Raw genomic sequence first — 26,488 nt, forward strand, 5'->3', positions numbered from 1 at the left:
AGCGAGCGCTGGTAGTGCCGCCTCATTTGCCTCGTGTGCCACAGTGTTTGACTTTTCTTTCATTGCTGCCTTTCGTCTTTGTTAGTTTTGGCATGACTAAGGCCGATTGTGGTCCCCATTCTTACTTCAGTAGCGGGAATCCAGCTCTCTGATGACCACGGCCATGAAAAATCCTTCAAAAACCTTCAGACCACCAAGGCTAATTACAGGGAAACGCTGGTGTCCTTGACATGGATAGGGTCAGACTGGCAGTGACTAATAGTGTTTGCTCATTATGTTGGATGTTATGTTGAAAATGACTGGCCAGTGCTGTTATATTTGTTTCTTCAGCTTTTCTCAGAATGAACAGCAAATGAGAATCGGGCTCGGGGAAATCTTCCTTGCAAACGTCCTGTTGCTCATGTTGTTGAAAATAGGCACACCTGAATGTATAAAAATACACTCGGGCTTTACAGAAGTCCTAATTTAAAGTGGCTGTAGTCATTTCAGCGATACCAGAGTGAAGCTTCAATTCAGCGTTGCGACTCCCCAGGAGATTTCCAAGCAGAGCTGAAAAGAAAGAGGACACTGCAACACAGATATCCAGCGATCATTAATGAGAACAGTTAATACGCTTTTACACAGATGACAAGGGTATTCTGGAAGAAACCCATTTCTCTGAATAGAGCCACCCAAAATATTGGCTCTCCAGTGCATTTTATATTTTTGCCACTCTGCTCTTTATCATTTAAATGTCAGAGAATTACACCGACGTCATCTATGAGGATTTAATTTGAGGATTCTTCCCAGTTGACTTGATCAAGATCTATTGTATCAACCTGATTCATTTAATTCAGGGTGCCCGTGGTCACTGAGTGGAACTGGATCACTCACTAGAGTCATTTTTAGAATCTCAGCAAAGGCCTGGAAGGACATCGAAAAAGTCCGCAACCCAAAAATGTCAAAAGCACTTTTCTAACAACTTAAGAGGATGTGTTGTACCACAAAGGTGACATTGCATTTTATTTAGGACAGGCACGCAAGCATGAAAGCTCGACCCCTCCTGTGGATTTCAGTTTGAGTGGAGTTTCTCTTCCGTTTGCCGCCCAGCATATAGTTCTTCTAATCACTGCAGCTCAACAGTAATGTCATAACATGAAATAAATTTGCTCTGTGGATTTTCAACTGCAACCTTAAGTAGTAGCAATGAAAAGTTCGAGACACCAAGATGTTGTTGTGAATAACTCGAAGAGGAGCTGACCACCCAAGATGCAGTGGGGCCATTGATTTGCAAAAAAAAGAAATCTCAAGTAAACTTGTGTTGAGAAGAACATCCCCGACAAACCACTTAAATATTGGCCCACGTGCAGCCCAGGGGAAGCATGTTTCCATCCCTTTTCCTCTTCCTTCATCCGTCACCCTTCTATTACCCTCCTTTTATTCCGCGCTGACTTTATTTGGATTACCTGCCTCCTTTTTCTCACCTTTTCACATAACTTTTCCTCATGAAATCTGGTTTATCTCAGTCGCTTTGAGCCTTTTCACCTTTTCCCCAGGTAATTCTCTCCTCATCCTGTCTTATCTCCATCTGTGTTGTGTCACCTTTGTCTCAATCTTCGCTTTGTTTAACATTTCCCTTGAAATATATCTCTACTTTTCTCTTCTTTTTTTCCAGGGTCTCATTTATCTCCGTCTCTTTGCTGACACTTTTTCTTCACGGCGATTTTCTTCCTGCTGATAATTTCTTTTTCCATCCTTCTACAGCAATCTTTCACATCTCTTCCTCTGCGCCTCCCCCTTCCTTCTCTTTGTTATCGCCCTCTCTCCATCTTTGTGTAACGTCCAGAGGTTCGGCTTATAAGACCTCTGACGTATGAGTGTATACTCAGAGCCCAGAATGTCCCATAAGTCTTCCGTTGTTCTGTGGAAGAGCTTTGTCCTGGGAAACGTCACACATTAAATAAATCCTTCTGCGAGAGGTGTTTGGTGTGCGGGTCTATCCATTCTCAACTCTGCTAGTGCCGATAACGACCAACTGTTGCTGACAGAAACACATACACAAACACACACGCGCTGTACACAGTGGTTGTGGGCAGACACACCCCACCGTGCACTGGTCTGCACTGTTTCCCCCCTGTCTTTCACTTCACTGTGCTCCTTTCTTTGCCTCTGAGATAAAGGAACATGACCAGTAACAAGAGTTTTCTCTGTCTAGTCAAAGAACAACTTCACTTCAACTGATATTTACACTCTTTTGGTATTGCATTTATACATCATTTGCATGTTCATTTGTTGTTTTGGCCCCAAAACAAATGACTTGATTTGCTTTGAGCAAATAACAGCTAAGCAAGGTTTCTAAATTAAAATTTACATTTATTTATTTTTTTATGGTTATTAAAAAACCTGGCTGGGGTTCAAATAAGCGCTTTTTTTGGTAATCAGCCTGTCATTTCTGAGGATTTATGGAATTAAATGTTTTCCCATGACATTATGATGAGTAACATGTTGTTGGATGAGATGTCTCAGAACATATAAGCGCACACTGCAAATTTAACCGTCCTAAATACAAGTTTTGTTTGACCTTACTTAACTAACCTAAGGCATGTTGTAGCAGACCGCTATGGTCCAATAGGAACCCAGTATGGAGGAGCTTTCTAGGAGGAATTGCAGCCCTCCAACCCTTAAGCAAAAACTTTTTAGCACTGTCGAGGAAAAAAAAACAACCTTTCGGTCATCGTTTCGTCTTCAGATCTGTAACAGTAAAGGCTTGTGACCTGCCATAATTCTTAACTCCCAAAGACCCCACTTGAGTAAATAGCTGTGGCTAAATGCTGAACGCAAAGTGCATGCCAGTGGTCGCGGGTTACACAAGATCCACATGCACATCCCATATCCACACATCTGTTACAACATATGCTTGCAACTTCCTGCTAATTCTGCAGCGTGTCCTTCTGCTGTCCTCTGGCCAAACTTTCCTCCTTTATATTTGTGTCTTAACCTCCTAGGACTTGTCGTCCACATGTGGACATCACATTTTGAGTTGTCAAGACCAAAATACTAAATTTTGCTCTAAAAGGGCCTAATATCCACTTACGAGGACATTATGCTGCCACTGTTCTGAAGCTGGGTGCCAGTTTCCCCTTAAACTCCTGTTTTCTCCTTTTTCTTATAGTCGTCCTTGATTGCTATTTTTATACTAAACTGACAGCCAAAATCTGTGTGTTAAATCTGCCAGTATATTCAACCACTGCGCATCGCTTTGTGGCTACTGGCTAGTCACTAGTGGACATTCAAGGTTCCAGTCAGTGTAATGTATTTACCATCCTTCCATATTCTATCAGTGGCGTCCTTGGCTGGTATTTGCATTAATCTCTTTATGCAAAGCTGAGAAAAGTTTAACTTGGGACGAGAGCCTAGCTGATAAAGGCTGCTATGGATGCCAGCGCCGATGTACCGATACTGCTGATATGTTGCTTATGACCTGTGCACCTTGCATGTCCAGTGGTTATTTAAATGCTGTGATGGATTAGCCTGCTAATAAATCAGCACTTGTTTTGAAGCCCTTCAGTACTCCAAAGCAAATAAAGTTCACCCAGTTTGAGATATTTCACTTCCAGTCTTTGGTTTACCTTCCAGTTGTTTGAACTTGGCTAGCTGTGATATTTTCACTGAACGTGGCTGGGATTTTCCCATTTCTTCTTCTTGTCAATCCAACTTCCATCTACCATTTGTTTCACTGCAGAGCAAATGTCTGGGTTAAACAGAATAGAAACGGGAAACGAATGTGGCGGGATGTGATGAGTCATATGGTTTTAAAGACCAACACCAGCAACGCACATCTTTAGTGTTTTTCGTTTGGTAACAGTCCTGACAGTGCTAGCACGGATGATCTTTTCCAGTGAATAAAATTGACCTCAATTCAGTTCTGTACTTTCGATCCTGGTGGAGAGCAGCCTCAGCTGTCACCTGGCTTGAGGTGAAATGCACCTCGCCCAATGACTAATCTTCCCATTTGCTCGGTTTTACACTGCCTGTCCTTTCTTTCACACGTTTGGCTTCAGCTCTGTCTACACTTCTAATCCTTCTTCAATTTGTCCTTCTCTCCCTGCCGTTTCCCTTCCCCATGTTGCTCTCTCTCTTGGGGCAGCTGGTAGCTATCAGAGGGATAAGGCAAAAGATGTTCCTCTAATATAAACTGAAGGATGACATTTCCTCCCTCTCTGATCTCCATTTCTTTTAGCATTCCACCTCACTGTCTAGGTTTTCTGTCCTTGTTCTTCCTCTAGATTTAATCAATGCATACATTTTCTCACCAGAGTTTTTGGTCTTTTTTTTTTTCTTTTTGGGGAACAGCACTTCTAATCTCTCACTCTCTCTCTCTCTCTCTTGGCGTGGGAAAGTGGGCAGGAAGTAGCTCAGACGCGGCATGGGGGTTCTGGGGAATTTTTTGCCCCCTCATCCCTCCTCCCTTCTTCTACTCCTCTTCTTGAATTCCCCTTTTTCTGTCCTTCCTCCTTCCACTTGTCATTTCTTCCTTCTTTCCCTTTAAGGTGTCATATCGATACCACCTGGGCTTATAAACATTTGCCCCCTGAGGGATGTAACCTGGGTCTCAGACCTCCGGTTTGGTCGGTGATTTTGCACGCCTTCACCAGACTGACGTGTAGGACACAAACCACAAACAAAAACCTGCACCGATATGTCAGGTATTGTGTGTGTGGTGTGACTTTTAAAAAACACCCAGGAGGTGTGAAAGTGATACGAACCATGCAAATCCAACATGACAAAAGGCATTAGGCAGTGGATGAGGCTGAGATGGGATTTTAAATAAGTGCGTATCTCTTTAAAGAGGTCATTTGGTAATAACATTGCTGTTAATGAACCAGAACCGTATACTGAACGGGTAATAGTGAGTGGATGCATACGTGTGGATATGCCAGGCTAGGAAATATAGTAACAGCCTCTTGCAGCTACAGAGCTCTGTGTGTGTCTGTGTCTGTAAATGAACCAACTGAATTGTCAGTAAAATGACTGTTGGCAGGTATAAGTAGAGATCTAATAGAGATTATCTCCCTTGCTCAAGTCGGACATCCCCAGGGGAATTAACTTGGAGCGGGGGGCTTGCATAACACACTCTTGATCATCTTTACACACAGATATGCGCACACACAGCGGTTCACAGGGGAAGTTGAGCGTGTCGGCCGATACTTTGACAGCTTCCTCCCCATGTTTTATTTTCTGTTGACATTATCTGCTCGAGCACATGGCAGACCAAGTCTTCCCATTAACTCCTGTATAGACGGAAACATAGTGACACTAACGCACACACACAGACGCGCACGTACAGACAAAACGATGCAGACACACCTATGCAGTTTTACATGCACAGTGTCAAAATTCAGTTCTTCACTGCAAGAAGAACTGAGACACTGCACGGTATCGAATCCATTGTGTGAGCAGATGCTTGTGCGCGGTGTGTGTTTCTGTTTGACAGACGTGTCGTTCTCTCGGCGTAGCTAATGAGACTGCCACCCTGTCTCTGTGTGTTTGTGTCTATCAGTATGTGTGGCTTTACTGCTCAAGTCTTTTGCAGTTTCCTGAATTGTACAGCGTAATGTTTCAGTTTACTCTGAAGTGAAAATGAAAAGGGCCTTTTAAAAATAGATCTCTGAATATTAAATAGAAAATAAACTTTTGACTCGCTCAACAGCTGAGCAAACACATTTGTATAAATGTGTTTCACTTGTACTTAGCTTTCACTCTTCTGTCCAGTTCCTCCTAAAACTCTTCAGTGGGGTTTCGAGGCCGTGCTGGTCTTCTGTCATTTGATGCCGACTGTTGGGTTCTTTTATTCTGAAGTTTTGGATCATTATCTTGCTGTAAAATGAACCGTCGACCGACCAATCTCTCCTCCTTTGTTACCTGCCCTTTTCTCACCATTTGATAGTGAAACACAGCACTTTTTTCTGCACTACAGCGTTTTCCCAGTGAAGAATCAGAGGGTATAGTAACCCAGATTGTTTCAACACAGCCTTTGTACAGAAATGGGATTTGTAAGTAATCAAATGTTTGCACACCTGCAGAATTTTATTGCATAAACCTTCAAGGCTGAATTAACACCCATTGCTTCATGAAAGCTGAAACAACCTGTCTTCTATATATACCACTGCTATTTTTTTTCAACAGCCTACCACTACCTACCCTTTAACCCTGTTCAAATACAATTTCTTTTCTTTCTTTTTTTAACAAGCTGAAATTTTTATTAAAACTGTTCTAATAACAATAAAAACTAAGAAAATGTCAATTTTGAGGGAAAATATGTGCAAAAATGGCACAAAAAATCAGTTATGTCACATTAAACACATGCAAATAGAAACGCGACTCACAAACCAAACAATTAGTTCATTCTTTGTTAATTGTAGTTGTGGGTGCTCAGGGTATATCTGTCCCTGTGTGTACTCTTTCTGTTTTACTTGCAGGTACAGATTTGGTAATCTGGTTAAACTGCTGGCTCATTTACAGCCTGTAAGATGAACTTAATTTCCTCTTTCTTTAGAGACACCACTCAAATATGAATTTTGATTCGCATAGTATCTGTAAAGACGTGCTTCTTTCGCTGAGATACAGACTACCGGCTAGAAGTTGGTAGAAGACATACAGGTGTGTGTGTCTACTTGCCTGTGTGTTTATACTTCATGTTGTGGTCTGAATATACCTGCAAGGTTATTACTCAACACATTAAACACATATTCAACATTTGCTGCTTTAAGCTAGGCTAAGCTACTTTAGCCTGACAAAGTTCTTGCCTGACTTCGTTTCTATCGTTAGTCTGTCATTGCCCCTACTCAGACCTATTTCTCCCCAGCCAGTTACTTAGAAACCAAGGTATCTGCCTGAATGTGATGGCATGCCAACAACCGGTTTGGCTGGGATTATAAAAATGAAAGGGACCAAAGTGAAAGCAGTTCCTCTTCCTCAATTTCTTGTTCAGTAGTCATCAGATACAGAACTTTCAAATTGCAATATAAAATATCTCAGACATTGTTCAGGTGTATGCTGTGACCAATGCTTAACGGTGTTAAACCCGGCCGTCTCGCTTATAGGCTACTTGAGATTTTTATTTGAGATTTTACAGCATTGAGAATTTAATCAAAGTTGCACACGATGGTCACTTAATGGGCCTTCACCCAAACTCAGCCAAATGTCCACTTCAAATTTCTTGTTTTACAGGCCTGTGAAGTGTGATGGGTCGTGAACTGCATGTGCTTCTATGTCACTGATGTTCTGGTTTCATTGTGAAACAACGCAAAAAACAAATTTTGTGAAGTAGAAAAATCCAGGAAAATGATTTATGCTGATTACAGTTTCAGATTTAGCTGAGGATACGAGTACGACTGTGATGTCAGTTTCAGTATCAAACTCAGTTTCAAGTGTGTGTGTTTGTGTCGTGCGCATTAGTAGGCTGCGGGTGGCTGCACACGAGGGCCTTGTTCAACCCGGCACTGATCCATGCGTGTTTGTGTTTCATGAGCAACTCATGATTAGTTCAACTGTTCTTGTGTTTTACGAGTTTTTGTGTGCGTGTTCAGCCCGGTTCACCCTGTTTTTATTTGCACTTTGAGACACTGTGTGGTGCTCATTTTGTTCAAGTCTCTCTCAGTCTTGTTTTTCGTCTCCATAAACGATGATGTTTTCCATTTGGACGGACCTCGGTTCGCTTTCATGTTTTATTGTTTGTCTCCGTCTTAATTTTTCCATTTATTCAGCATCTTTTCTCCGTCTCTGGTGATTTTACAGTAACACGCATTATAAATCACTCTGGATCAGATCTCCTGCTAAGTGGCTGAAATGTGAACGTTCACGTTCTCGCTCTAATGTTTGCCGGCTCTTCATTTTCACTCTGAAGACGACAGAAATATGAAACAGCTGAGTGAGGAAGAAAGCAAGTTAATAGAGGATGACGGGCAGAGTGGAAGAGTGGGATCAAACTGGTATAGACAGAAAAAATATAACAAAATGACAGAGTTATAGAGCTGTCCCGTGCTTCACAGGGGTATTAAGTGTTCCCCCCTCCTCCTTCTATAAACACCTTGCCAAGTCTCCCATCAGAGCCATAAAACAGTTTAAAGCTCTCTTTGTTTTACGTCTCTGCTGTTTCTGTGTCCTTTAAAGTCCTCTTCTGTCTGTTACCTCTCCACTGCTGTGCACTGATTGGCCCGTTGGGTCCCAGCCAGAAAAGTCTAGGGTGGATACGCACGCCGTCCTGGCCTAGCTGTCCCTGCTAGTGTGCATGTATGAGCGCTCAGGAGGTATCAGTTTCCTTTTATGCCGTCATTGTGTGCCATTTGATAGGAGCTGTGATTGGTCATTTGAGACGTATTTAGCAGCGGTGATCTTTCAAACGCACACTCGGGCGCGTCACAGGAAAGGAGTGGCGCTCCCCTGATTGTTTAGTTGCCCTTTCATATTATTCTAATCTTGAGAAAATGAATGGGGGACGGCGGCGAGGCAGGAGAGACGAGGGGAAGTGGGAAGTCAATCAAAGAAATGAAGGAAAGGAGTGAAAGTGAACAAGGCTCTAATCGCAACACGGCAGCGTTTTACTGTACTCACTTCAGCGGCTAAATATAGACTGACCTACTAGTTATTGCTGGATCAAACTCACCTCTGCACACAAACAATAAAACATTAAGACATGAGCTACAACCCCCACCCCCCATAGCTATGAATGATGATTAACCCAGCTCTCTGTGGAAAGTCAACCGACGTCCACCTTTTAAAGTTATATTTCGCATACCGATATCCACATAAAAAAGTGAGAAGCCTAAGGGTTTGGGTTAATTTTTAGTAAAGAAAGAAACATCAGCTTTTAGATTTACATGTTTTCTGTTGATTAAACGAGACAGGTTATGTTGCTTTTGTGCACAGCCAGTTCCCCGTGTTTGTGCTAGTCCGATTGGCTCCTGGGCGTTGCTTGTATTGTATTGCGTGGACAAAACAGACAACTACTCATCTCCTCTTACTGTAGGTAAGAGTGGGAAGAGTTGTTCTTCCAAAAACAGGCCTAACTCTACTTGTGAAATCCCAGACGCTGGATGGACTGAGTTCAGCTTCTGTGATTTTTCTTTCTTACCCACTTTTTGTTTGTAGTATATTGTTGTTCTTGTTGCCATATAATAAGTCTTTTATTGTTGAACTGGAGTGGCATGATGGTTTGGATTATGAGGGGAAAGAAATGTGCTGGGGAGGGGGGAAGTTGTCACAAGTCGGTGTACTCCAACTGTCCGGATAAATGGGGAGCGTTGCATCAGGAATGTGGTCACTTTGTACAGTTTTGTATTTAATCCTTTCGGCGACGCTACTTTATACACTTTATACACTCTTAACATGCCTCGCTGTCATCATGTCATACACCAAACACAGCCTCCCAGTTTTGTTGATCTATTTAAGCTGCAGAGCTTCCCATCTCACCCTCTGGCATGTCAGCTCTGCAGCTCTGGAGGGCCCAGATGCCAAAATCAGACTGTATTCCTGTGATGTAATGAATCATTTCAAACATCAGTTGTGTGGCCGTGAGCGGGACTCTAGCCAGCCCTAGGGTGGAGTGTGAGATTCAAGATGCCGGGTAAGCCTTCTTCTTGGTTCCCTGACACACTGACCATTATCTAAAAGTTTATTATTTAAACAACAACTGGAGTAATAATGGTCTGTTTGATATTTAACATTGAGATCTGGATCATATCGCTTGATTCTTATCTGCAGGTGCCTGTAGATTTCTAAACTGTCATTTCTTTAAGTTTATGATGTGTTGTTGATGTTGGCCTGAAATTTGAAGTTCACAGTTCATTGTTGAGCTTGTAAAAACAAAACAAAAACAAACCCACACGCCTGAGGAAGCGGTGTCACATTAAGGTACTGCATGTTTAGTGCAGTCTTTACACTAGTTTGCATAATGGCTCGCAATAAATGCGGATAATAGCCCACTATTACGCAGCAGTATGTTACATTAGTGCTTTTGTGGTTTATTAAAGTAATTCACTTATCGAAAGAGCGACAGTTTAGTATCACTTCCTTGGCATCAGCGCGGGGAAACATACATAAAACATGAATTGTTCTGAAGGGTGCGCCTCAGCTTTTCTTTGGTGGGAACGCTCTGTTAGCCACCTGCCTGTGTAATCCACAGCAGAGTGCAGCAAGTTCACAGTAATCGCTGTAAAAGGAGCGGGTGTGCATTCTGGGAAATGTAGGAAATCACTAACTGAAGCAGAAGTGCAAACGGCAGGCTGAGGAAAAATTCTTGGGTCCAGCAAAAACAGTAAATTAAAGTAATTTATAACACTTTTATCACAACATGGCTCCTGGAAAACTCATAACCTGACTCATTCAGAGCAGTAATGAGCCCGCAGCTGAGTCTGAAGTGATAAATAGAGTGAGCTGTGTTTGGTCTTTGCACAGAAAAGATGAATGGAGCGCTACAGCTGCTGTTACTAGCTTAAATATTACACACTGAAACACACGGATGCACACACGCGCCAAATGGGCAGAAGGATGGAATATGTCAGGAATGTGCTTTCAGAGAAGATCGACCTTCACACAGATTCACACAGACACACACACACCACGTCATGCACTTGGAAACACAACCTAGTGGCAAAACACAGATTTCATTTGGCACATTCTGCCGATCACATGCTGACACATCCGTACTCATCCTGCGTGAAGGTTTTCTCGCATTCTGTGCATCCAATGTGCACTGACTTGCAAGGCTCTTCCACACACAGACACACATGCGCTTGCACACTCACACATACACACCCCGTCTTGCTCAACAGGTCAGGATGTTTCACAAGTTGCGACCTGCACATCAAGGATATGTCTTCGTGCATTATCACTGGTGTTGAGTGTGTGTGTTAGAGTGCAAAAATGTTAACTGTTAAGGACACGCGCACACACAGTCCGCAGACCAACTTGTAGACTCATTTCTGTGGTCTCCAAGGAGTCACCATGGCAAAGGCAGAATGAAACCATGGCCTGTGGGAGAGAAGACATGTGCGTGCGCACATAAATGTGTGTCCTACAGACCCAGAAGTGGTTTATTCCCCCAGGAAGCAAGTTATTCTCCACAGGCCAATCAGAGGACAAGGTTTGAGACAGAGTTTAATCCAATTGGTCCAACACTTCTGACCTTTAATACTCGCAACCAATCCCGGGGGAGGAGACGGTCTGCAGGGCGGTAAAATCACAACCCGAGTGTAATAATGACATAGGAATCAGGAAGGGACGAGTTTAAATACTGTGAAATGTTTTTGCTGTTATGTTGGACAGAGCATCCAGTATGAGCAGAACACGGAAAAGGAATGAAAATGACATGTTTGACAACATAAACGAGTGCAGACTCATGCAAAGAACAACACAACTGTAGACACAAATGCTTTTTATTTTTCACTGATGAAATCATAAAACAGATTCATAAGGTTTTTAAAGCAAAGCCGCTCAGACCCAGAAGGGCGAGCGAGGATAAAAAGAAGTGACTTGGTGACATGGATGAAGTCAAAACAGCTTTGGGGAACGAGTGTTGGACTAAACAAATATTTACACAAGGCGACGCATGCATCCTCACGTGTGTTTATGGCCGGATTTACGACCACGCTCCCCTCCTCCTGTCCGATCCTTCCATGTTTGTCTCCCCTCGTCACTTCGAGGCTAAGTTAAGGGTGTAATTGTTACCAGTCGCTATTACAGAGTACCTCTTTTTCACTCATTTCTGTCTGTTTTTCACTCGTTTGCATGTGCGTGCATGCATTCATGTGTGCATATATTTGTGCCGCAGCATCAAACATGCAAATATTCTCCAAAGATCTGTCCTCGCTGTGTGTGTGTGTGCGCAGAGTCCTTTGCCATTTTCTGTCTTTCGTCACCCGCACAATTCATATGTCACTGCTTGTGTCTTGTGTCTAGGGAAGCGGTGGAGTCTGATGAAAGATAAATAAGAGGTTTTAATGGAACGAGGTAGACGGAGCATGAGCTTTTTGCCTGAGGAATTAATTTCTGCACAGGCTTTTATTCAAGTTTTTTCTCTTTCTCCCACACTGCTCCATGCAAGAGCAGCAGACTTTTGTTCTATCAGCATTTCTATTCGCTGCGCCTTACATAAACTGCTAACAGGAGTAAATAATATGTTTAAAACCCGTATGCGACACGAGAGCGGTGGTGCGTAAGGAGGCTCGGCCACCATTATCGGTTAAAGCACGTTTTCCAATCGAGAGTTTGATAATCCAAAAAAACAAACCACCAGAAACACATGTGATCATTTCACCCAAATTTCTCTTTGATGAATGGATGCACTTTATTTTAATCAGTCCAGCTCTCTGCACAGAGAGTGTAGGGGCTTTTATTTGTGCTGCATGGATCCTGTGTATTAGATCTGTTTTCTTTCATTTATTTCTATGAGTCCATCAAGTATTTCTTGATTTATAATCATGTATCACATCAGAAGCTCTCAGAGTCAGGGAAACAATATGATATGTGTGCATGACACTGTGTAGAAACAGATGAACTTACATCTCACAATTTCCTCTTTCCTCACCCGTTTAATAGGCTGACTGATAAAGATTAGTTGTCCTGCTCTCACACGCTTTCACTGAGTATGTGATAACACAAATCATTTGATATTCCTCTCTCCTGCAGGATGTCGAGATTTTGGACATCAGTTACATCAGGGACACCAGAACGGGAAAGTATGCCAAACAGCCAAAGGTTGGTAATATTTGTTTATGCCTGTGTGGGAGAAAGAGGGGGGGGGAAAGAAGCTGTCACCTCCTGCTGCCGATTACTTTGTCCCCCGACCACAAATGTGATGCTCAAATGTGACTGTCGCCAAACAATTCATGTGCGTTTCCTCTCTCAGCTGATGGTGCAAAGGTGACGGAGTGCTAATGAGGCTGTTGACAGATGGACTATCAGACAGGAAGTGATATAACCAGCGACTGTTAGTGAGGAAGTCATTGTGTAAGAGCCTAGATCTGACCAAGGCAGAGTGTGAAATATGGGCGCGTATTAGTGGTAAACAATTCAAACACAGGGATGTGTGGCGAGTTCATTTTGCACGTTAAAGTGTTTATTACAAATGGTTCTTGAAATGGTAAGATAAAGTCGTATTTTTTTTATGTCATACCGTGGTTATAGTATGAAAAGTGCATTAAAAAATATTGACTAAACCTGCTATAATCAGTGGATGATATCTCTGTTATTAAAGAGCCTTCTCATAATTCATGGTTGCACTTCCTCTCTCATGTTAGCGTCTGTGAATCTAGGAAACCATCAGCTACTGTACGACACCTTTGAGATTTACAATCTGGGGTGAGACTTCCTGATTTGGTCTCCATGTGAAGTATTTACCTGCTTCCAACCAAATCCTGCTCGAATTTGTGCCCCTTACCTACAGATTCTGTATTTTCATATGATGACATGTGAACATTAGTAGTACGGACGCCGTCTTTGAGCATTTTGCGTGTTTCTTTAGCACTATATTCCCTATAAACAGTCTATAAAGAGTGCTCCTGGCTAATGTATTTAACTGAAATGAAAGAGAGACATGATGGCGCAAGAGTGATCTATAATTGACAGAAAGCCATTGAGTGTTAGAGAGAGTTGGTGGAGGGAACACAGGGGTGGGCTAAAAAGGAGGAAAGAGTCGTTTGGTTAATTAGATCAGGGCGCTACACCGCATGCATCACATTTAATATCCTCAGGAGATGGAGACACGGACGAGTTTTATTTGTCTGCTCAGTGTTCAGATCGTTGTTGAATTTGCTAGATTGTGTCCGTGTAATGAAACATCCTGAAAAAGCATAAATATCTTTGTGTGCCAGGATGCAAAGGTGAAAGAATTGCTGGGCCTTACTAAGGAGGCGAATGGAGAAGGGAAGCTGTTAACCGTCGTCTATGGCAATGACCTGGTCAACGTTTCTTTCCTCAACTTCCAGGCCATGCAAGAGGATGTAGCGAAGGTAACCACAATTCTTAACTAACTCAACTGTCCAAATAATTTATAGTTTAATGTATTTCCTCCTTTTCCTCCCTATGTCCCCCACTGCACTCTTACCTGTGCAGCTGACTTTATTCCCTCAAGCCTTGAGCTGATTGCTTACTTTACTTTGGCATAAAGGCGTGCGTATGTTTAGTAGCTAAAAACAGGGATTAATTCCCGTGTGTGTTTGCTACACTGTATATAGTAACTGTTTCACTGAGTTTTGACATGAGGTGAAGAGTTAAACAACCGTCTTTTATCCTTTAATGTCTGTGTGTGTGTTTCCAGATTTGGACAGATGAGCTGTTCGCTTTGTCCACAAACATACTTTCCCAGAATGTATCGCGGAACACCTTTCTTTACAAAGCGTAAGAGTTTGTGTGCGTCTCGTCTTACAATGCTGCTAATTTTCGATGATTAAAAAATACTCCTACTTGACCGTCCTTTGTCTTTGTCAGGTACACGAAGTTAAAGCTTCAAGTGAACCAGGAGGGGAAGATTCCAGTGAAGAAGTGAGTACCACCCTCACCAACCACGTTTTAAACCGTCTCCAGATTTATTTATTTTTTTTAACACTACGGCTCCTCACTTCTTCTTTCTTTTCCTCTTCTTTGTCTCTCTTCCACTTTCTTTCTCGCTTCTTTTATAGTGACTCTGATTTTTTTATGTTTACAATCACTTCTTAGGTTTCTGACTCTTTTTGCTTGTACGCGTCACTGTAAACATTTGATCTGAATGTCATTTTGTACTTTGTCTTTTAGTGTCATCAAGATGTTTTCTGATAAAAAGAGAGTGGAGACAGCTCTGGAGCAGTGTGGCCTCATTAACAACAAGGTAATCACTCAATAAAATCACTGATCACATGGCTAGTCGACATATGGGTATGGTGAACCGGTGTATGCATCGAGAATGGCTGAAATGAACTGAACTGCGGGGGCGTTGCATATAGTTGTGTTCTTGGTGCGTCTTTGCAGTGCAAGGAAGGCAACAAAAGTTGAGAGGCCTGTAGAAGAGTAGCAATAAAAGAAAATAGTACGATTTCAGTGGGTTACAGGACAAGACATAACACGTGAAATGCTTGTTTGTGGATTTTGTTACAGAGAGAGGCTAGCTGCTGCTTGTACTCTTACACAACAGTTAACATGCTGCTCTTAGAGGCATGTTTATATTCAAATAATGTTGGCCACACAGTTTTAAACACAGCTTCTAACATTTCTAGCTTTTATCTGTAGCCACATGTTACCCTGAGTTAAAAATCCACTTAGCAAGCTAACATACAAATGTAAATCCTTTGTTGTACATAAAATAACTGCATTAGTAAAATATAAATTGATGAAACAGTTTAATAATGAGGTGAAAGCACCGAAAATACAGGTGAAATCTTTCAAACTAATAAATGAACAGGTAAACTGGCTTCTTCAGCTACTACATATAGCTAGCTAAACATAGTATAGCTAGCTAACTGATTAGCTTTGATCACGGCAACTTGCACGTAGTGTTTTGCTAAACTTTAAGTAATTGTTACGTAAAATGCAACTCTTTCTCTTACAGTACTTTCTTTTACACCCAATAAAAATTCATTTTAGCAACAATGCAAATAAACCAATTTACACAACAAACTAAAGAATGCCATGAATCTGATTTTCTCGACAGTGTGCCTGCGTTTAAAATGTTAATCATGGTATCATGCTTTCTACTAAAACTCTTTCTAAAACAACTTTCTGCTAATCTTTGCTTGTATCTGCTGTGTACAGTACCTCAGCCCTGTGGGTTTGAGGTAAAATTAGTTTTTTATTTATTTATTTTTTAAATTCTTTTTTGATGAGTCAGTGCAATCTTTCCTAAAATCAGTTTGAAGTCACAAGACTTTTTTTTTTCTTGAAGAGATACCAGATTGTGCAAAATGTGCTGTCAGCATTTCTCTTTTCGATTGCTGTACTCTGGAGCCTCCTGCTGGTTACTCAGAGCAATGCAGCTTATGAAAGCCTGTTAATATTCTCTCTAGACAATAGCACATAGCAGTGTAATGTGATGCTGTCTGTTGTTTATTAACTTATCAATGTGTGTGCTTGAGGCAGAGCCTGTTTATAAAATCAAATCTGTCTTTTTGTTTCAGTCAGAGGGAATAAAGCCAGATGATTTCACCTGGGACGCCTTCCAGAAGCTTCTCGACAACTTATGTCTTCGGCCTGAGATACAGAGCATCTTTGAGGAAAGGTGCGCTCTAAGGACGCTCTAGTTATAGTCTTAGGATTTCTAGTAAAACTCTTGCGTGCGTGTTATACACTCGGACTCTTATTTTCTCTCTGCTCCAGTGGCTCCAAGAGGAAACCGTTCATCTCTTTGGATCAGCTAATGGACTTCATCAACCGCAGGCAGAGAGACTCCAGACTAAACGAGGTTCTCTACCCCCCGCTGAAAAGAGACCAAGTCCGACAGATCATGGAGAAATACGAGACTAACACCAGTCAGCTGGAGAGAGGTCTGTAACTCTCTGTGTGGCATCAGGCTTTTATTCAGAGCTGGATTGGTGGATATGATTGGTTGTTTTTTAAACTGACCTATTACAATTTTGTGTCTCTCTCCTCAAACACGCATGTTATTTAAAGTGCTGTATGCAGTATAGTTCTTGATGACCCTGATGAAGCGATAGGCCAAAAAACGTTGGTCAAGTACTAAGGCTGTTCTTTATCTGTGGATGAAACATGTTAATAAACCTGTGAACAAATTAGCGGCACAGCCATAACTATGTTAATCCGCGATCTGCGAGATGATTCGCTGTCCTGCCTGCAGCGATCACATCTGGCTGCCCTCTGCGCCTGTTGATGCCTCTCCTAAGAACAGCAGTCTTTGATCTGTTGGGATGTTTCCGGCTTTTTTGAAACGCTGTCATCGCTTTCTTTCTTGCAGACCAAATCAGTTTGCAGGCGTTCAGTCGGTATCTGGGAGGAGAGGAAAACACCATCGTACCTCCAGAGAGGCTGGACATTATCGACGACATGAACCAACCGCTCTCTCACTACTTTATCAACTCGTCACACAACACGTACCTCACAGGTGTGACATGTAAACGGCATGCATGCAAGCGTAATGGTTCATTTGCTGGGCGCCTTTTGGTTTTGAACCCATAGCTCTTCTCGTATCTTAGTGGGCCAGCTGACCGGGAATTCTTCGGTGGAGATGTATAGGCAGGTGCTGCTCACCGGTTGTCGCTGTATTGAGCTGGACTGCTGGAAGGGCCGACCACAAGATGAAGAACCCTACATCACCCACGGGTTCACCATGACCACTGAGATCCCCTTTAAGGTGGGAGCTGCTGCAGAAATGTCACAGGCGCAATTCTGCTCTCTTTGACGTTTTTGTTTTCCTCTTGATCAGCTTGATCAGTTGCAGTTTTGTGTCATTTGTTACTCTTGTAAAAAATTTACTGTGCAGTAATTTTCAACAAACAAAAACGGTGCTGAGGGATTGTGTCCAGTTTTGAGTTTTTATCATTCTTATCTTGACTGCAGGAAGTGATTGAAGCCATAGCAGAGAGTGCTTTCAAGACCTCGCCATACCCCGTCATCCTGTCCTTTGAAAACCACGTAGATTCGTAAGTTGCACATCCGTGTGTTTTGTCAGGAGTATTGGTCTTCTGCAGGATCTTTGCATTAGGGATAAGTACAGCACGCTTTAGTTCAGGTTATTTAATACCAGACCAGATGCAAATCCAATCCTTTGAAGGAAATGCTCACTCTGTAACATGTGCGGTGTTCAGGTTGCAAAACATTCCTAAACCAATGAAGGGTTTTATTGGGTTAATGATTTTTAGGACACTAAACCAACCAACCATTTCCTCTGTCCTTTCAGAGCAAAGCAGCAGGCTAAGATGGCAGAGTATTGCAGGACAATCTTTGGAGATGCGCTGCTCATCGAGCCATTGGAGAAATATCCAGTAAGTCATCTCTGATGTGGATGCTGAGCTTTTCCCTCAATTTGCTGCTGCCACACTTGTAAAAGTGTAAAAGTCCAAATGACTCCAGATGTCCTAGCAGATCAGGTCACTGCTGGGCTGAAAAATTTGAAGCTCCCCCCTGTTCACCCAGATAGAACCCAAAGTCCTAAACCCTGCACACAGTGAACAGTGTATTAGCAAAGACAGATAACAGGCTTCTAGCTGTTTCATGTGTACTCAGCCTTTTTAATGGGGTTTAAAATGACAGGTAACATGCCACGAGCCTGAACATAGTTCTAGTGTGTGACTTGAAGACGTCCATTTATACCAGGTAGCCAATGATCAGCCTAGATTTGAATCTTTAGCCATGCATTTGCAGATAAAGGCAAAACAGCAAAAAGGATAGAGCATCATCTTGGTATATACTGCACTTGATGGTGCTATAGGCTAGAAGTTGGCTTTTGATGTTTTTCCACAGCTACAATGAGTTTTTAAATGATGATTAGCTGCGCCAAGTTACACTCATGTAGTTCCACATTCAGTAGTATGAATGCGTGGGGGGTTTAGGTCATGTGTTTGGTTTTTTTAGGTCTAGTTTTGGATGATCACTCTTTCTCTGTCTTTCTGAGTCTCTCTGTTTCTCTAAAAATATACAATTTGTCCCTTTTTTTTATTTATATAACAGCTTTGAAGTTTGTTTGTTTTTTAGTTTTAATGATTACATTTGCTGTTCCTCAAGGCAAATTATTAAGACACTAATATCTTTTTACTTGCCTGTCACGGTGTTACTCAACTTACAAACCATCAAATATGATTGCACACCTTGTGATATGCCGATCAGCTTGTGACCTAACCCGTCATGCTTGGCTTTTGGTTTCACAACGCACAAACAAACAAACAAGAAGTATCAGCTGGTTCAGTACCAACCGATGGCCTATAAAAAAAAAAAATGTCATTGCGAAGGTAGAAACATCTCATCATAGGTAAAGCCAATGAGCTCTCTCACAACCTTATTGTTGCAAAACATGCTAATGGCTCTGGTTACAGAACAATTTCTAAACTATTGAAGGTTCAAGCGAGCACTGTTGAGGCCATAATCCAGAAGTGGAAATGACATCATTTCACCATAAACCAGCAACGACAAGGTGGTCCCCACAATATCTACAGAAAGACCTGCAATCAGCAGGCACCATTGTTTCAAAGAAAACGATAAATAATGCAGTCAACCTCCATGCCCTGTATGCGCGCTCATCATACAAGGCTGAAGAAGCACGTTTAAAGTTTGCTGAACAACATTTAGACAAGCCTGTGAAATACTGGGAGAATATGGTCTTGTCAGATGGGAGCAAAATTGAACCCTTTGGATGCAATAAGACACACCACGTCTGGAGGTCAAAGGCACTGCATTTCACCCCGAAAACAACACACCAAGGGTGAAATTTGGAGATGAGAACATCATGGTGTGGGGCTGTTCTAGCAAGCAGCACTGGCAAGCTTCAGATAAAAGGAAGCTAACAAGGAAGGATGGGTGAATGGAAAATGTACCAAGACATTCTCGATTAAGAATCTGCTGCCATCTGCTAGGATGATGATGATGATGAAATAAGGATTGATGTTGCAGCAAGACAATGATCCTAAACACACAGCCAAAGAAACTTAATTTGTTTCAGAGAAAGAAAATAAAGCTGCTAGAACGGCCCGGCCAATCACCTGAACCGAATCCAATTTAAAAAATCAGCGCGTTTGTAGAAAGGGACTCGCAAAACCTTCAGGATTTGAAGAGTTTGTGTGGATGAATGGGCCAAAATCACACCTTAGCAAAGCATGCGACTAGTTTCTCCATACAGGAGGCTTTTGTTCAGTATTAAATACATTCAGTAAGCCCGTTCAACACTTTTTCCCTGTGCTGACATCTGGTGAGAATTTCACGTCAATAGCACCTTTAGAGATATATTTACTTAGAAAATTGTGCTTATTTTAGCCTCTGCATTTCTAGTTTCAAGAGTCATAGAGGCCAGTTTAACATTACCAAACTGTTGAAAACTGTGACCTTGTTTGCTTTTGCTTCTTTTAGCTCATTATTCATCTCAGATAAAGGCACATGTGCTTCTTTTTATCGCTCTGCTCATTCAGTCAAGTAAAAATAAGAAAAGATGCTTTATTTATCCCCAAAGCTGGAAAATTACTGTGTTGCATTAGCTAAAACGTTAACCGTCGAACAGCTCGAAGTAAAGTAGAATAGCTTGCAAGAAAAGCAAAAACCAAAACGATACAATATGATAAAGAAAAAGAGCTCAACAGGGCAAAACTTCCAGAAAAGAAGGAGCACTAAAATCTTATTTTCTGGTCAAAGTTGTGCAGCTCTAAAATACCTCTTCTCATTATATTTAAATATCAAGAAGCTCGTCAATGCGACTGCAAGCCCTACATTATTCTCCTCCCTCTGACAGCATGGTGTTATCTTTGTGATTTTAGCTGAGCGAAGGTCAGCTGCTGCCTTCGCCGCAGGAATTGATGGGGAAGATTCTTATCAAAAACAAGAAGAAACATCACCATCACCGACCCTCTGAGAGTGGCAGCATAAGGCGCAAAGAGCCAGGGGAGCAGTCTTCGCCTCACAACGGTAAAGTGCAGGCAACCACCAGTTCTCCCCTGCTGTGATAATAACATCAACTTAGCCTTTGTAATGTGGTAAATGATTGTAACTGAAAACGAGGTTGATGTAGACGATCAAAAGAATTCCTGTTAAACTGATAGTTTGCTGTTGCATGTGTAGACTGCCCTCTGACAGAAGAGGGAAGCCAACTCCTGTCCAATGGAGAGGAAAAGCTGGCTGAAAGGATGGTGAAAGACTCCGAGCCTCGGAAGTCCATTGGTGGGTTGAAGAAACAAAGGATGCCAGCACATTGTAGAAGTTGTCTTATGTAAAGTTACTTTTTTTAATCACACCCTACCAGGAGGTGAAGGAGAAAGCGAGGAGGAAGAGGAGGACGAGTCGGTGGCAGAGCTGAAAAAGCCAAACTCCGACGAGGTAGGTGCCAGCAAGAGGACTGATGGATTGTTTGACTGGCTGGTATTAGGCTGCTTTATGGATTAGTGGTATCTGCCTCCTGCAGGGTACCGCCAGCAGCGAGGCGAACGCCACAGAGGAGATGTCAAATCTCGTCAACTACATTGAACCCGTCAAATTTAAGACCTTTGAATGGGCAGCTAGTAAGTGTTTGTGTGTGAGTGCGTGTGTGTGCTTAACGGAAAAGGAAGGATGCATTCACTTTATCAGGCAAAAAACTGCGAGTGAGAGGAGCAGCCGCGTTTATGGTGTAGCTCATTAGCCAAACAGACTCACTCAGAGGTAGCATCATCTTGTCACAGGTTATTCTGACTTGTTTTTTCCCCCTTTGCTTCTCATTTCTTTCAACAGAGAGGAAGAGGTTCTTTGAGATGTCATCATTTGTTGAAACCAAAGGCATGGATGCCCTGAAGAGCTTCCCTATAGAGTTTGTTGAGTATCCTTGCAAGCTTAAAAGTTCAAAAGTGGTAAAAAGGAGTATTTGGGCAAGGTTTAAAAAGTACAATTTATGGTTGCATGAGAATTTACTTGCTGAATTATTATTTACTGGGTGTACTGACTTTCTCAAATCTTAGGAATAAAAATGAAACGCACAAAAACCGCTGGTAAGCATACTTTCCTGTCTGTGTAGTCAGGCGGGCTAGCTTTTCTCCCTCATTTCTAATCTTCGTGCTTCAAGTTAACCACCCATCAGCTGTAGCCTCAGCTGTAGCCTCAGCTGTAGCGGACATTGAAAGTAGTATCAGTTTTCTCATCTGACCCTAGAAAATCAACCAAACAACTGTTTCTCTGAATATCAGCTGCGCTGTCAGTCCTTCTCAACAGTTTTTGACATTATTGATGGAGGAAAATGTCTCATCTGGTTTTGATCTCGACCTTAGACCAAACACCAGTGACTCTTTTTTTCTGGTACGGTTTACAGTGTGTAATAAATAAATAGTCTCTGCACATGTGCAACACTCTACCTCTGTATACAGTGTTAATCCTTAGCAGGACTCCTCCAGGTACAATAAGAACCAGCTGAGCCGAATCTATCCTAAAGGAACGAGAGTAGACAGCTCCAACTACATGCCTCAGCTTTTCTGGAACGTCGGATGCCAGATGGTGGCGCTAAACTTCCAGACACTTGGTAAGTTGTGCTACTTTTAGTCTTGGACATAAAGAAACTGGATGTGTTTAAAAGTTAAGCCTAAACTGTAAGACAGCAAACCCCTTGCATTCACATCATGGAACAAATTGAGACTAACTTGGAACACCTAAAAGACTAAGTATTCAAACCCTAACCCAAAAAATATTGATGATGTCCTATAACTTCAAGTTATCCTCATTCTACATGGTGCTACTTTTATACATGCTTTACATGCAATGGGACTCAGAGTGGACAGCAAATCTTCATGCCACACACACAAACATTGTGCCCCAGCACAGGCTGAAGCCACTCCATCGTAGTGTTTGTTTGGATTGAACTGCCACCTAAGTATGGGCAACCCATTTTTTACTGGCCTTAATGGTGACAAATTCAACCGACCTAAAATTAATCTTTGAGGGAAAAGATGCAAAATAAACCCTGCAAACACCTGGTGGCACCATCTAAACACTCTAACAATTATTAATAGCTATGAATAATATGCATTTATCATTACTGGGGTTTATGTATTTGTACAGTTGTTTTAATTTGGTTGTCTTTCAAAGTCTTTAATCAATTAAAGGTTGACATTGTGATGTTGGTTGATACCAATATCTGCTCTGTTTTGTTCTACCTTACTCTTAGACCTTCCTATGCAGCTGAACATGGGTGTGTTTGAGTATAATGGCGGGAGCGGTTACCTGTTGAAGCCAGAGTTCATGAGAAGGACAGACAAACACTTTGACCCTTTCACAGAAAACATAGTAGACGGCATAGTCGCTAACACGGTCAAAATTAAAGTAAGACATATCTGAGTTCAGTATTTGCACTTTTGTTGCTCTTGTGAGTGAAAAAATGACAAATTTGTAACCCAACATCTACCAGGTGATCTCAGGCCAGTTCCTGACAGATAAGAAGGTTGGTGTGTATGTGGAAGTGGACATTTTTGGACTTCCAGCTGACACAAAAAGGAAGTACAGAACCAAAACATCTAATGGGAACTCGCTGGACCCTGTGTGGGATGATGAAATGTTTGTCTTTAACAAGGTAACAGACGAACAGAGCAGGGTTCACATATCTTTTAAACCTTTGTCTCTTGCTCTCTAAACTTCTCTCGTGGTGTCAACACTCTCCAGGTGGTCCTCCCTACACTGGCCTCTCTGAGAATAGCTGTGTTTGAGGAAAACGGCAAGTTCATTGGACACCGGATTCTCCCTGTTTCAGCTATTAGGCCGGGTAAGGAAATAAACACTTTTGGCATCAAACAGTCACTATCAGAGGCCATCACTGATACTTTATTTGCACTCAGTGGGAACATCATACATGGTCTTTTACCATCTGTACTAACGTCAGTTATTTATTTCTTCCTCCTTCTAGGCTACCATTACATCAACCTGAAGAATGAGCTAAACCAGCCGCTTATGCTGCCGTCACTTCTGGTTTACACTGAAGCTCAGGACTACATCCCTAATGAACACCAGGGTAATGACTCCATGCAAACATCACTCTTGATTAATACGTCACACAAACAGGCTAAAAATAAACTACATCCACAAACCTTTGAGGCATTTCTCTTTTCTTCTTGCATTCAGCAACTTTTGCCCAGTATATCCACAACCTAGCTTCATAGATAACACTTTTAAAGAAGCACCTTTAAACAATAATTTGACAGGTTCTGTATGTGTGGCTGTGTGGTTACCTGACCACCCTGAAGATGACACTAGCCAGCGTGTTTGTGTCTGGCCCACTTATATATGAAGGTGTTTTATTATTTGGTCAAACCATGCTTCAGTGTTTGGATCTGGATTTTTTAATTATTATTTTTTAATTACTTTTGATTTTCTTTTTATGTATTGTATCTGTTGAGTAATAACTTTTTGTGTAAATACTTAGCAGACTTATCCAAGTCTCATACTTTTTTTTTTTTTCTTAGCTAAAAAGTAGAAATAGAAATGGTTACCTTTAGCTAACTTTTAGCTAACGTGTTTGTCTTCTCTGTTTGTTGGCTAGTTGTTATGATATACATGGGAATATGTGGCTTTAAAGGAACAATTTTAATAGTTTAAGGTTAGTTTTAAAATCCACTTATTTGATCTTTTGCTGAAATTAAACTGTATTTACCCTACAAATATGAACGGTATCAAAGTTAGCAACCAGCTAGCCTAGCTTAGCATGGCAACTGTAAAAATGGAGGGCAAAGGCTAGCATGACTCCCACAAACAGACTTAAAAAAAAATCTACCCTAAAAATGAAAACGTATCTGCTGGAAATTACCTTTTTTTTTATCAGTTGCAAATGTTTAGTGTTTGCATGTGTATTCTCATATTATTATTTTGTCAGCCATGTGTACAGCACCTGTATTTTGTTTCATGGATAACTGTGTGTGTCTTCAGAGTATGCAGAAGCTCTCACCAACCCTATTAAGCATATCAGTGAGAAGCACAAGAGAGAGACGCAGCTAGCTAGTCTCTTAGAAGACAACAGTGAGGTGAGACAGGTATGTAGATCACATTAGTTCCCCCACACTCTATTTTTGCTTTCGCCTGTACGCTTTTATTGTAGGTTTTAATTCATTGCATGTTATTTTCATCCAGCCTCTCACCAACCAGCCCAAAGAAGGAGCGATCAAGAGAGAGTGTGAACGCGTTCCAGGATTTGTCTCCTCCCCTTCCCTAACATATCATCAACCCCCAAATGAAGATTTCCCTGATGTCATCAAGTTACCTGCACCAGGTAGAGTCACAAACCTTGTCTAAATGATTAAGTATATAGATTCTACAGACCTGCACATGTGTTTGCTTGTTATAGTGGCATCTATAGCGTAATATAAATTGTGATATCTTGAAACTACATTGCTGTGTATTAGCACTGTGCATGCTTGGTCCAAGACTCTTTATTATATGTTGAAATTACCTAACGAAATATGTTCACATATATGTCTTTGATAAAGCTGTGAAATGACCTACTTTAACTGTGTTGTGTAATTCATCCATGTCCGCTATGTCAGTTTTTCACAAGCTAAAGTGTTAGGCTTTTCAAAATAAGACCTACTTTTACCGTCCTTTTTTTTCTAGCAGTGGCATCAAGTTCTGTTTGTTATTTGCATCTGAGTCATTTGTCCATCATCCATTTCATGCGCCCTGTGTGTCTGTGTCTCCTCTTGTGTTTATTTCTCTTTGTGCGTAGTACAACCTCAGAAGGAGGAACTCATAGGTACTGTCCTAACAGGTAAGGTCATCCCAGCATATTCATTTCACTCATTTCACAGAAATCTCACACACAGCTAAGTGTGCAAAAATGATTTTATGGTCAGGCTGGCCAAGATGGAAATGGCTAGTTTACAGCAACATTTACGCTGGTTTGTGTGTTTGTCAGATGTCAAGGTTCAGTCTGTAGAGGAGCTGCAGCAGAATAAACATTATGAAAAGCTCCTTAAAAAACAAAGAAAAGAACTCAAAGAGTTGCGCAAGAAACATCTGAAGAAGGTACACACAGACAGATTTAATTATCGAAACTTGTAATTGAAGTATCAGTTTATTGCTTGTTGCCTTTGTGCTGCAATAATAAATTGGTTTTTGTGGTTTGTGTAGGTGTCTAATCTAAGTAAGGACCAGAAAACCCAGCTTCAGTCTGACACCCAAAGGAAACGCAGCCAGATTGAGAAACAACTCAAACGCAGTTTCAAGAAAAGGTAAGGATGGACATGGGGTGTAACTGGGCAGTTTTTTCCCTAATGTTGGGAGGAAAAAAATCCTAAAATATGAAAAAAGGAACCAGTGATGGAGAATAGTTTTTCAAATGAATGCTAATGAAATGTGTTAAGAAGGAGATGCCTTGTAGAAGATGTGAAAGAGCTTACCTGAAATTGTACCTCAGTGAGTCCCAGGAACTGGTGCAGAGCGAGTTGGCTGCCTTGGATGATCTGGAGAAGCAGAAGAATCAGCTGAAAGAGATTCACATGCAGCAACTCCTAAAACTACGTGAAGAGCTTTTTGCAATCGAAAGAGAGAAGCAAAAAACACACCTGCAAGAGGTAATCTCTCTCATACATACACACACCTCTTGCATGTACAGTGCTGTGAACAGCTAGTACTTCCATAAGATTTAAAAGGGTAATTGTAATCGGTAAGCACATGCCAGGCTGCTAATCAAGCGCACTTGATTATTTATCATCAGGTACTGAGAAAACCTCGAGAAAAGCAAATGTTTTGTCAGTTTTGTGGGTACCTTGCAGTCACTGAGCTAACCATGAACTCCTTTGTACACCAAAGTATTCTAGAGACAAATGTGAGGACATCTGTCCAAAAGCTAAAGCTTGGCTGAAACTGGGTAACGAAACAGGTCATT

At 41.6% G+C, this 26,488-nt stretch overlaps 1 protein-coding gene across 1 annotated transcript in view; it reads left to right on the forward strand.

The window, feature by feature from the left end:
• The window catches only part of plcb3 (phospholipase C, beta 3 (phosphatidylinositol-specific)), a 55,459-nt gene that overhangs the window by 21,606 nt on the left and 7,365 nt on the right, over positions 1 to 26,488 (forward strand). Inside the window, exons 3-29 of the mRNA XM_063470154.1 lie at positions 12,667 to 12,735; positions 13,851 to 13,988; positions 14,297 to 14,376; positions 14,467 to 14,520; positions 14,770 to 14,842; positions 16,125 to 16,225; positions 16,324 to 16,490; positions 16,919 to 17,065; positions 17,157 to 17,314; positions 17,521 to 17,603; positions 17,861 to 17,945; positions 20,421 to 20,568; positions 20,722 to 20,820; positions 20,903 to 20,976; positions 21,062 to 21,158; positions 21,367 to 21,451; positions 22,020 to 22,144; positions 22,787 to 22,941; positions 23,027 to 23,188; positions 23,278 to 23,377; positions 23,519 to 23,623; positions 24,535 to 24,638; positions 24,736 to 24,874; positions 25,328 to 25,369; positions 25,517 to 25,626; positions 25,732 to 25,832; positions 26,018 to 26,174. Coding sequence (XP_063326224.1) covers positions 12,667 to 12,735; positions 13,851 to 13,988; positions 14,297 to 14,376; positions 14,467 to 14,520; positions 14,770 to 14,842; positions 16,125 to 16,225; positions 16,324 to 16,490; positions 16,919 to 17,065; positions 17,157 to 17,314; positions 17,521 to 17,603; positions 17,861 to 17,945; positions 20,421 to 20,568; positions 20,722 to 20,820; positions 20,903 to 20,976; positions 21,062 to 21,158; positions 21,367 to 21,451; positions 22,020 to 22,144; positions 22,787 to 22,941; positions 23,027 to 23,188; positions 23,278 to 23,377; positions 23,519 to 23,623; positions 24,535 to 24,638; positions 24,736 to 24,874; positions 25,328 to 25,369; positions 25,517 to 25,626; positions 25,732 to 25,832; positions 26,018 to 26,174 — 2,958 coding nt within the window. The remainder of the gene's footprint in view (positions 1 to 12,666; positions 12,736 to 13,850; positions 13,989 to 14,296; positions 14,377 to 14,466; positions 14,521 to 14,769; positions 14,843 to 16,124; positions 16,226 to 16,323; positions 16,491 to 16,918; positions 17,066 to 17,156; positions 17,315 to 17,520; positions 17,604 to 17,860; positions 17,946 to 20,420; positions 20,569 to 20,721; positions 20,821 to 20,902; positions 20,977 to 21,061; positions 21,159 to 21,366; positions 21,452 to 22,019; positions 22,145 to 22,786; positions 22,942 to 23,026; positions 23,189 to 23,277; positions 23,378 to 23,518; positions 23,624 to 24,534; positions 24,639 to 24,735; positions 24,875 to 25,327; positions 25,370 to 25,516; positions 25,627 to 25,731; positions 25,833 to 26,017; positions 26,175 to 26,488) is intronic.

This window comes from Pelmatolapia mariae, linkage group LG3_W (assembly GCF_036321145.2).
Source record: "Pelmatolapia mariae isolate MD_Pm_ZW linkage group LG3_W, Pm_UMD_F_2, whole genome shotgun sequence".
Taxonomy (NCBI): Eukaryota; Metazoa; Chordata; class Actinopteri; order Cichliformes; family Cichlidae; genus Pelmatolapia; species Pelmatolapia mariae.